At 40.3% G+C, this 11,418-nt stretch overlaps 1 protein-coding gene across 1 annotated transcript; it reads right to left on the minus strand.

Moving 5' to 3' along the window:
- Positions 1-1,250: 1,250 nt before the first annotated feature.
- On the minus strand, positions 1,251-11,101 carry slc6a7 (solute carrier family 6 member 7). Its single transcript, XM_069146668.1, has 14 exons — positions 10,892-11,101; positions 9,285-9,516; positions 8,653-8,784; positions 7,712-7,922; positions 6,716-6,854; positions 6,463-6,597; positions 6,257-6,360; positions 6,046-6,170; positions 4,608-4,720; positions 4,376-4,513; positions 4,181-4,280; positions 3,743-3,861; positions 2,430-2,603; positions 1,251-2,270 (listed from the first exon to the last, which is right to left on the minus strand). The coding sequence occupies exons 1-14, from the start codon at positions 10,958-10,960 to the stop codon at positions 2,100-2,102; spliced, it is 1,962 nt and encodes a 653-aa protein (XP_069002769.1). The 5' UTR covers positions 10,961-11,101; the 3' UTR covers positions 1,251-2,099.
- Positions 11,102-11,418: the final 317 nt, after the last annotated feature.

Consider the following 11,418-nt stretch of genomic DNA (forward strand, 5'->3'; position numbering starts at 1 on the left):
ATCCGTGGAACGCTTATTCCCGTACTGATACAGATTACCGTGAATTATCCTCAGTCACTGTAAAAAAAATTAAAAAAATAAAAACCTCTTCTTATACAGTATTGACAGTAAATTCGAAGTTTTAAGAAAAGCGGCCATAGTTTTAATGTTCCAGGGTCCCAAACCTTCACTCTTCTCTTTGTGCAACCACTGCCCTCTACTGGTTAAACTCTCATCTTGAGAAACCTCGATCATGGCCAGACACTTTTTGGTTAGAAAGCAGCCCCGTCTTTGGTTGCTGTAACTCCATTAAAACGTAATGGCTCATTTTCCTGTGTAGTGTGTATCCTGGATGTTATTCACTGATCTTACATGATCACCGTAATTGTTGTTGTTGTTGTTGTTTTTTTAATGTATTGAGTTTAATAAAACTTGGCTATACACTGTATGCACATCTCAGTTTAAAATAGTTTTCATCAGACATTGAAACAAAAATATGCAATAAGTCTTAACAAAAGGATGAACAGTTATATGACTATTATAACAATATGTATGCACTGAATGGCAACAGAGTGTCCAAAGGCAAAAAGATGGAGGGAGGTGTTTTATGACAACCTGACCCTCATCGCTGCAGAGGAAACAACAGGGAACACATGCCATTGCAAACAGTCTTTGAAAAACACAACCTGGGAAAACAGTGGGGTGTTTTCATCAGTTTCCCAAAACCAGATCTTTAGGTACAGAAGAAAACATCAAACCTTCAGTCCTCCGTGAGAAAAGTTGCACTAATACAGGTAACAAATTCTTCTGGGACAGTCGAGTTCAGCCAGCGGCTTCAAAAGATGCACATTAATGTGACTGGTCTGTCCATGTGAGCTGTCACGTGTGGGAGGTCTTTTTGTAACACTTCGCCTTATTTTTTTCCTTCGTTCCAATCAATGTCCTAAATTGTTTTTAAATTTCCTTTTCTTTTGCCTTGTGTTTTGATGCTTTTAATGGTTTTATGTGACGCACCTTGAATTGCCTTGTTGTTGAAATGTGCTATACAAATAAACTTGCCTTCCCTTTGTTGTCAAGATTGTTACAATAACAATACAATGTGTCCTCAACAGGATATACTGTATCTTAACAATGATCGCCTTTGCAGACAGTACATTTAACCAGTGATTATAACCAGTGACCAGAACAATGACTTAATGAGAGCTCTCTGCTAATAATCAGCAGAGACAAGTCCCAGTAAACTTTAAAGAAAACACCTCAGTACGTGAAGAGACCGACTGACAGTTATTTTATTTTTTTTGCAAGATAACAATGGATAATCAGAAACCTTTAGGTTTTGTACTTAAAAACTTGTGTACATTATTACGACAGAATTTAGTTTATGTTTTCACTGGAAGGGAATTAGTCACCACAATTCCTGCTGAAATCTGTCAGAACTACTTATTGGAAATGCAAACAGTAAGAGACACCAGAGTGAAAAATAGTTCATTTGGCAAGTTATTTTTTTAATTTATTTATTCATTCTAGCAATAGTCGTAAAAATCATTCATTTCCATAAGTAACATGGGTTAAGAGTAGTTCTGACTGAGTGCAGCTTTGTTGTCAGCACTATTTAGTCTGGCAGGCTGCTGATTTGTGGTCACTTCTCCAGGTCCATCAGTGGTGAGGAACATAACAGTCAACAGGTTGTGCATTTTTTTGTGCCTCCTCCTTGGACATTAAAAACAAAATCTGGTCCCTCGGCTGATGTTGAGAAAATTAAATTTTCCTATGCTAAAAATGACACTAAATAAGATCAGGAGATACACTGCAAGATCGTCCAGATGTCCTGGTGGAGTCCTGCTGCTACACTCTATAAGATGAAGACGATCCAGAGTTTATCTGTGTAATCTTACACCCTACACGATGTAAACATAAAAAAAAAAAAAAAACCTATGTATCCATCTGTAACAGAATAAATAAAGGAATTACTCCACACTGCCCAGCAGGACACAGTCTGATCAGAGTCAACCACCAGAGCCCCGCTGGGGCGAATAACAAAATAATAAATTCCTCTGTCTCTTTACAACATAGTTTGCTCATCATTGGGAGTTCATCATGGCCCTCTCTTTTTTGCATTGCTACGCCTGGTTTCCCACCTCCCACGTCATGGCAGTAAAGTCCATGTCGGTGAGCGTGACCGTGAACGGAGTGTCCACCCTCTCTGGCTCCATGCGCTCCTCCACTCGCCCAGTGCTGTTCAAGTTATTTACCCTCCAGGAATTCAGAGGCCGAATTGATTTCTGGAAACGCTGCAAACAAAGAAGCCAGAGATGGTTACAAAATACATACTGGCCATTTCATTTTATTCACTAAAGCTATGTATTTAAACAGCGCTGAACATCAGTTTGTTAGTGTTACTGTGGCAGAGGTGTAACCAAACCTCACAGTGCCATAGTGGTGATACTGACATCTTTCAGTGTTCCAGTTTCCTTGCAGATGGCCACAATGGCCCAGATGAGGATCTGTAGACAGCACGTCGCACCCATGCACACGCCCAGTGCTTTACCCCACCGTGGATACACATAGGAGCCGTAGTGGAGGGAGGTGTTGTACATCTCAATGAAGATGTAAGTCAGGATGAACTACAGCCGCAACGGGAAAGGCACAGAGTGAGCAGAGGAGCGTTTCATCTCAGCAAGAAAAGACACAATGGAAAAAGAGAGAATGAGAAGGCCACCATAGAAATGCTGCAGAGGGAACTCAGATTGAGTGTCAGTTTCTCCTCTTTAATTATTCAGCTGGTTTCAAGATTTCAGCACAGTAGTTCTCAAATGAGGGATGCTATTTTAGTGTCTTTGCTGGTTTCTGATCCACTCTTTAGTCTTTTCACAGGGTATTTTTAACTCTCTGGCACGGCACAGTGTTTCGCCCCTCGTCAAATTACCCTTTGACTGAAAGTGCAACAATATATCACAATACAGGTAGCGTCACATGGGTAGATCAATTAGCCTAACTGCTTCAGGCAACATATAAAGAAGAGCAGCAGACATAAGAGAGGGAGTGAAGTAACATGCATTTGGCAAATGTTGCAGAACATAATATGTGATTTAGCTTAGCAGAAACACTACAGTTCGCATTGAAGGTCATTACTGGGCAGACTTGATAACTTTTTAACATTGTTTTAGAAAAGTATTGTTTTGCTTCTAACATCACATAATAAGTAACTGACTGTTACATGAACACAGAGTGTGTAAACTAATGTTTTTTATTCCCTACAAGATTTTAAAAACCTAGATATGTTTACATTGAGGAACTCTATAATGGACTAATTCATATCCAAAGTTCCAATCATGCAAAATGAGATTTGAAATCCAAAAAAAAGCAAATCAATAAAATTCAGATACCAAAACAATAAATAAACTTGATTAATATTCTAACTTTCACTGTCTCTTTAACTCTTGTTAAAGAGGTAACAAAGAAGTAAAAAAAATACTCAGAGATTACAAGTATTACAATAGATATGTATTTAAATTCCTATTTGCATGAAAAATATTACAAAGTAAAATTATTTCAGATAAAGCAGTTTGATTGTTCCTTGATTCTAAAACAACCACCTTGAAAAATTATAAAACCCATCAACTTCACTGCATTTGTATTTTAGAAAAGACATCAGATAACACAATAAGCCAGCTGCATTTATACAAGTTTAACAGACACTCTGAATTCACCTGCATCTACGAAGAGTAAATATCATTATTCGCATTGAAGTGTATATACTCACCAGCAGAAGAAACGGAGTGAAGAACACCCAGCATGCTTTGAAGTAAAGCAGCAATTTGCTGCACCAGGGAGGGCAGTGGCAGATCATATCGATGATATCTTGACAAAACTGGTTCACTCCTGAAAGAAATGTTCAGTAAGACATGCACATTAGGAACCTTGGAAAACCCTAGATACCATCAGGACAACAGAACAAAACAGCTAATACTGTATGTTTAATGTAACAACATCAAAAGGGTGAAAAACTAAAGTGATATGTGGAGAGCAGTGCAGTTTTAAAGAAGAAACTGGATTTGCTCTTTAACAACAATGTGATTCAGGTTTATTCATTTTTACAATGTGCTTAAAAATCACGTGTGCTGGATGAGTGAGACTCATATAGAAGAATGACGGGGTTAGAGGAGTGTCATGTGAAGGTTAGGGGTGTGAGATAGAATACCATAGAAGAAGGAGATGCCAATGCACATGAAGAGGGTGATGATGATGAGGCCGAAACTAGTGCTGAAGGAGTCAATGAGAGTGAACCAGTAAATCCCTCCCTATGAAGACACAGACAGCAAAGCACATGTGAGTCTGAACATATTGAAGAGGCAGATGCAGTCAGATTCCTCACGTACAATGAAAACACACTCACGTCAGTCACTAACAGGAGGCCCATCAGATAAAAGCAGAAACACAGAGCACCCAGGAACAAGGACTTGTGCAGCGTGTTCACCCTGAGCTGTGGAAACTCATCCAGCACGGCCGTAGTGATGCCCTCCATGTTACCAAACTGAAAAGCAGCAGAGCAGAAGGTTTCATACATTTACAGGTGCCATCTTCGGTCTTTATTTCTGCTGGTATCTTTGTGTGGTCTGTGGCCTTACCAGCGTGTCGATCCCCAGCATGAAGAGCATGAGGAAGAACATAATGGACCAGAACGTGGAGCCTGGCAGCAGAGCAAGGGCTTCTGGGTAAGCAACAAACGCCAACCCAGGACCTGAGAGCAAAAAGAACAAGGTTAGAGATAAATTATACAAAGCAGTATTACTCCTTGTGTCGTAGCCAAGGAGAACGTGGAAAGATTATCTCAACTAATCTGCATAGAAAAAAAAAAAAAAGGAAATTACAATTAAAATAAAGATTTAAGATGACCTTAACAGCTTTGAGCAGAAAGGTTAACGATTAATTAAAAGTAGTGGATAAGCAGAAGAAACAGACAGCCAAAGGGAATGCGTAAATTATTAAATGGATTAGTAATAATCAAAAAGTTGATTAAAGATTTTACTGCTTGTTTATAAAGCCTTGAATAGTCAGGCTCCTTCCTACATCTGTGAGTTGTTGTTAACCCCCTATGAACCTGATCATTCCCTGAGATTGTCCAATATCAAACTCACGACTTGTCACTAAATGCGTCCGGGAGCTTGCTGTTCAGCCCCTTCAGCTGTGGAGATATGAGGCAGGCAAACTCCCTATCCTCTTTTAAATCTAACTCAATCTTACCGAATGGCTTATTTTTAGCTGTTGTTATTCGCTGTATCTATTTATTTCATTCTAAGCACTTTGTAAATTTGTTTTTCAAAGGGGTTATTCAAATAAAGTTACTAAAATGTGAATAAATGGTTGAAACAGAAAAGTAAAAATGGCTAAGAGTTAAAAAAAAAATTGTTGTTAAAAGTATGGATAAACACTGGAAACTGTTAGCAATAGTATGAGTAAATAGCTAATTCTGATCTAGCACTATAGCTAGATAAATGAAATTATTAGCTAAAATTATGACAAAAAAGTTTGATATTAGGTAAAAGTATGGATAAACAAATTAAATTGTTGGCTAATAGTAGGGATAAAGAGTTGGAAATGATTTGTTAAAAGCATGGCTGGCAGTCGAGTTTAAAAATTAAACTAACAAAGCTTTTCGCTAATAAATGAAATTGACAGCTGACAAACAGTTCAAAAGAGTTACATAAGATCCAGTTTAAAACTAGTTCAATGGAACACATTTGAACATGAGAGGTGGTGTACATAAAAGGTGTCTTGGGTACACCTGACAGGCCTGTGGGCGTACATCAGCTAAATAAGGTTGGGAAACACTGATGTAAGTCTCAAATTGCTGAAAGCAAAGCAGCCTGTGTCGTGAACCTTTATTGATTCTGACTGAAAAGAAAGAGCGAGCGGACTAATACTGAATGAGAATGCAAATATATTTCACAAAACAATTTGCACAAGTTTGACATTTTCTGAAGAGTGTCCACTTATGAGGAGATTTTTAAAAACTGCACAGAATTAAGATTGGACTAATATTACAAAAACAGGCAAATTAGCGACCTGTATCTGCCACTTGTCCAACAGGCACTCCCTTCCTCCATGCCATGTGACCCAGGATTGAAAATATAGCAAATCCTGAAAAGAAGCTGGTGGTGCAGTTTCCTGTGGTGATGATCAGAGTGTCCCTGAAATAAAAAGAAACAGGATTAAGAGACTGGAGCCCTCACGACTGCAACAACAGAGCAAATGGTACAGCAGCGCGAAAACGTACCTGATGACATTGTTGTCAAACTTATTGTAAGAGGCCATAGAAAGCAGCCCTCCAACTCCAATACCTAACGAGTAGAAGATCTGCGAGGCTGCGTCATTCCACACCTGCAATGTTACAGACAGAAATAAAGAATGAAAATATCTGCAAGTATTTTTAAAGAAGCATCGAAACCCGCCTAGTGTGCATCAGTCTACCATCTGAAGTACCTGCGCGTTAGCTAACCGGCTCCAGTCTGGTGTTAGGTAGAAAACAATGCCCTGAAGAGAGCCCTCCAGTGTAGCACCTCTGATGATCAGAACAATGAGCACAAAGTATGGGAATGTAGCTGTCACATAAACCACCTGAAAACACAAGACAGCACAGACACACGTTAGGCCAACGAGATGTGGCAGCAAAGGGAGCAGACTGAGTGTTTGTTTTCTGGGGGGAGCTGACAATAACAACATTGTGCTGATTCACCTTGCCTGAGCTGCGGATGCCCTTGAGCATACAGAGGAAGATGATGATCCAGGCAGCCAGCAGGCACAGTGCCAGGGGCCACCGCACAGGGCCCGGGTCGTGAAGGCCCTCACTGTGTACTACACCCAGCACACGCTCACTACAAGACACAGGAGTCACACCTGAATTACACACCTATGACAGCCTATGACGGAAAGGTTATCAGGTGGGATTTATAAGTGACTGTAATGACATTAGTATTTAGAGTTCCATTTTTTTTTCCGTCATTGTCTCACATCACTAAAAACAATGGTGGATTTGTATTCCAAAAATCATTTTTATTTCAATTGTAGTACTTACTCTCACAAGTCCTATAAAAAACTAGTACTTGAACAGTAGAAGAATATATTTAACATTTTCTATGAAGCTCATAATGTCTATAATAGAAACTTAACTATAATGTGTGATAACTCACGCATAAGGCATTAGAAGAGTTGCTATGAGTGTTCAAATACAATGTGTGATATATATTATAATGTAGCAATATACTTTAATGTCACAAAGGCTCATCATCGCTTTATCCATTTTGCATTAAAGGTTATAAAACACAATGAACGCGCTGCTCTCTGTGATCAGAATGGATAAAGAGTGTCGTAGTCACTCACTGGCACATTGAAATTCTTACGTATTATGCAAATGTTATACATTGTACTGTGTTGCTGTGAAGTCCTAATTAGCCCCAAAAACAGTTAAACAAGTTTGTGTAAACAACAAGTGTTTGCTCAAGGCTTGTGTGCAGCATACAATCTGTCATAAAGGCATGACTGATGTATTAGTTCTGAAAAATACCTTACCCTTTCCTGCCAATAAGACACATACTTTTGCATGAGCATGTACAGTAAAAAGTCCATTTTTAGCCTAAATACGCTAATAAAACATTTCAAGTCATATTTCTCTGTCGTCTGTGTAAGACTGAGAAGTGAGCTCGACTGCTTTCCGTGCAACCAAAGCACTTACTTCCAGAAAACTTCTGTGGGGCTGAGGCCTTTACCACCGGAGCTATTGCCAGCGGTGCCGTTACCGCAGATGGCTGCGTTGTCTATGTGGTCACATGACCAGGGCAGCGGGCTCTGGAAGGAGTTGCCCAGGTAGTAAAATGTCCACGCTATGATGACGTTATAGTAGAGACACACCAACGTGGACACACAGAGCATCCCGATTCCAATACCTACAGAAAAAAAGACAAAAGAGATGATGTCAAAAAAACAGGATTATGATGACGTTAAAGTAGGCATGAGATAACAGGTGGATCATTTCACAGGTGGCTATGGACTCCCTGTTACATAAAGTGACAGTTGTACGTGTAGAAACTAAAAAATATGTATATTTAATGAACACTTCAGACAGTATTCCACCTTAATTAGTGTTGGTGCTTGTAACCAAAAACTGTTCACTTCCTTTTGTAAAATGAGAAGGAACTCAATCTCAGTTCTCTTTTAATTCAGCTTAATAAATTGCTGATGGCTTTTCTGTTTAAAAAACAGTTTATGATCAAACTAACTTTTCCGGATCTATTTTTGTCTCGAAGACAGTTCCTACTGGTTTCTTTATCTGATGTTTATATTTAGCACCTGAGCTGTCAGGAATTTTTAGGGTTAGCCTCAAGATGTATTGAACTGAAGTGGCAAACTGATGTGAGTCAGCAGCTGGTTATTTTCCTGCGTCATAACGTTAATCCGGACAGACTGGTGTCACAGGCCTTCTAGGGTCAACCGGATATTCTGCCTTCATGGTTCAAAGTTCAAGATTAGAGACGTAATATGTGATCATATGTTTTTCTACTGTGTCACTAATTAAAATAAATCAGCGACATTAAATTGTCTCTGAATGGTTCCAAGCTGGTGCCACTGAATTACTGTAATTACTGGACTAAAAAGCATGGTACAGGAGGTCGTTACCTTTGAGCAGAGGGCAGCATTTCCACACTGTGATCGGGCCAGCTGCACCATACTGCCCTAAACTCAGCTCCATGAGGAAGAGTGGAACACCCGTGACGAAGAGCATAATGAAGTAAGGGATGAGAAACACACCTGAAAAGATTAGAAACGAGGCAGTTTAAGGAGAGGTGGTTCTGGGGGAGACATCCACTGCGTTGACTTGTCTTGTGCATTTAGACAACCTGTAGAGGCAGGTTAACTTATACAGCTGCTACCAAGAGGGAAGCTTATTCGGCTTTACTGTTAAGTCAAGCTGCAACATGTTTGTATGAAGATGAAGATGCACAGCACATGAGGCTGGAATACAAAAGCAGACCACATGTCCGGTGTGCAATCGAAGGAAAACACTGTCTCTGCTTAGAGGATTAGTGAATGCTTTGCGTTCTGGCTCCCGGTTCCAGAGGCTGCCCTGCAGAGCTCTGGACTGAGCATTTAAAAAAAGATGGCGTGATCAGGAGCACACCCAAGGGGCAGGGCAGAGAGTGCCTCCTGCCCAAATGAGTGTAACAAATCATTACCGACACACACACCCAGGCATTAAAGGCATTAGAGGATTTCAAAAAGGGAGCGAACCTACTCGCAGACCAGCTCACCTCCTCCATGGCGATAACAAAGGTACGGGAACCGCCACACGTTCCCCAGTCCCACACAGTATCCGATACAGGAGAGCAGGAACTCGTACTTTCCGCCCCACTGCTCCCTCGGTACGATTGGGGTTGGAGTGAGTGCAGGACTCGGGGGTTGGGATTCAAACGGTGGCTGCGATGAAGGTGTTGGATTGTGGCCATTTTGAGTGACGGTATGACCTTTTAAATGTACTGAATTCTAAAATAAAAACATAAAGTTACAGTGTCAAGACAGGGACATCGTACAGATACAGATACATATGGATTACACAGAATAGCACAAAAGCACACAATTAAACAATGGCAGATTCATTAATATTTAAGTACATCACCAAGTAAATACACTGGGCATTTGCTGGTTGCAGAGGTACTGTAAATATAGTGTATACAAGCTTTGTGCAAGGTTTAGCCTTTCTAACAAATCCACAGGTATTAAAACCATCAACTGAACTGTTTCTTCCTCTTCTTTCCTGCAGATCATCTATCGCTAAACAAGAGGGGAACTATTTTCTAATGTCAGGTCACAGAGAGGAAGTCAGAATAAGAAGATAACAACAAGGCTTCTGCTTTACACAACTTTACTGTCATTGTTATGTGAATGAGGTTTTTCAAATCACTGAATGCAATGCCCATAGTTTCATTAAAATTATATTTAAAATTTCAAATATAATGTTTTTGAGATACTTTGCGTCACCTGGTTTTACACACTTTACACATGGGGAGTACACTGTATGTTAATGTGTAAGCATGTGTTGGAGTAGGGACAGAGGCATCAAAATATGACCCTGGAATAAACCTGAAGGTTCAATGAACAACATCAAAGGCAGAACTAAAAGTGGAAACCAGTGATCGTCTGGTACATCACTGTGCACAGGAACAGCAACTGCAGCTTACAATTATTTTCAAAGAATGCAAATGTATTACTGATTATTATTTCAAGTTAACTTCCTATCTGGCCCTTTTGAGCCTGAGTGTGAATTGCCCTGACATAAAAATGACAAAACATGTATGTAAATTTAAAAAAAAAACATCACATCCTCACAGTTGAGAAGCTGGAACTCAGTAATGCTTTCAGATTTTTCCATAAAAATGCAACTCTACTGATACAAACTTGATATAACTTTAAATAAGAAAACAATGATTATTGTATGACAAAAATAAAAACCACACGAGAAAGTGAGAGCCTTGTGCGCACAAAGCAAGAAAACGAATCATTTTATTTCTACTTTCTTGACTATGTTGGCTTTCGGATTGTAACATCACTAGATCAGCAGAGATAATCATCTGTCTCTGTGTGTAAAAACTTGAGAAAATAATAAACACATCTGTTGAGTCAATACACTGAGGCTCAGGAGCTGTCTGCACTGCTGTTGCTGAGGACAAGCCGGAGAGGAATGTGGACGGACGGGTTGGACCGCATTATATACACACAATTTATCTTTACTGAAACAACTCCGGCAGGTGAAATTAAATGGCTCATAAAGGAGATCCACGTTGCTTTCAGAGGCTAACATGTTTCTTAAAGGATGTTTGATGCGGACACAGTGGTGGGGAAACCGAGGCTCCGCTCTTACCTGCGCTACGGTGGTGCTGCGGGCTCCGGGCGGGCTGCCGGCTGCTGCTTTGCCGCTTTCGTCCTGCATTTCCCACCCCCCTGGCAGAGATGGTGTTTCACTCTGTAATTTGTCGCTCAGTGGTCTACATTTTACACGGGAGAGTGATCTCGGATGTACGGCATGATGCTGTAGGTTTAGAGGCAGTTGAAGAAGTCCGATCGAGTCAAACACAGCAGGGAGACATCAGCGATGACGACAAGGAAACAGGCTGGTGGGAGGTGCGGGGAGGCAGGAGGCAGGGCGCAGGTGCAGCACAGACACCTCCTCCTTTAAAGGTGCAATACAATATTTTAAAGTCCTGTCTTGTAATACCACTTAGTACATTAAGAGGCGATAGTGAGTCGCTGCACCGTCCTGTCTGGCCTCTGCCCTTACTCGTAACTCATAACTGCTAAATTAGAGTTAATTGAGGAAGCTTCGATCCTTCAATGTGTGCAGCAAGATGTTGGAGATGTTCTACCAGTCTGTTGTAGCCAGTGCATTGT

The sequence above is a fragment of the Embiotoca jacksoni genome, unplaced genomic scaffold (genome assembly GCF_022577435.1).
Source record: "Embiotoca jacksoni isolate LCO1_2020_lvr unplaced genomic scaffold, fEmbJac1.0.p SCAF_13, whole genome shotgun sequence".
NCBI classification, from domain to species: Eukaryota; Metazoa; Chordata; class Actinopteri; family Embiotocidae; genus Embiotoca; species Embiotoca jacksoni.

Excerpts from the sequence above, each read along its gene's own strand:
- slc6a7 (XM_069146668.1), bottom strand. The coding sequence starts at position 10,960 with ATGCAGGACGAAAGCGGCAAAGCAGCAGCCGGCAGCCCGCCCGGAGCC. Across the intron at positions 8,785-9,284 it reads TTGTTATCGCCATGGAGGAG|GTGTGTTTCTCATCCCTTAC; the intron begins GTGAGCTGGTCT and ends TAATCTTTTCAG. Across the intron at positions 6,171-6,256 it reads TTTGACAACAATGTCATCAG|GGACACTCTGATCATCACCA; the intron begins GTACGTTTTCGC and ends TTTTTATTTCAG.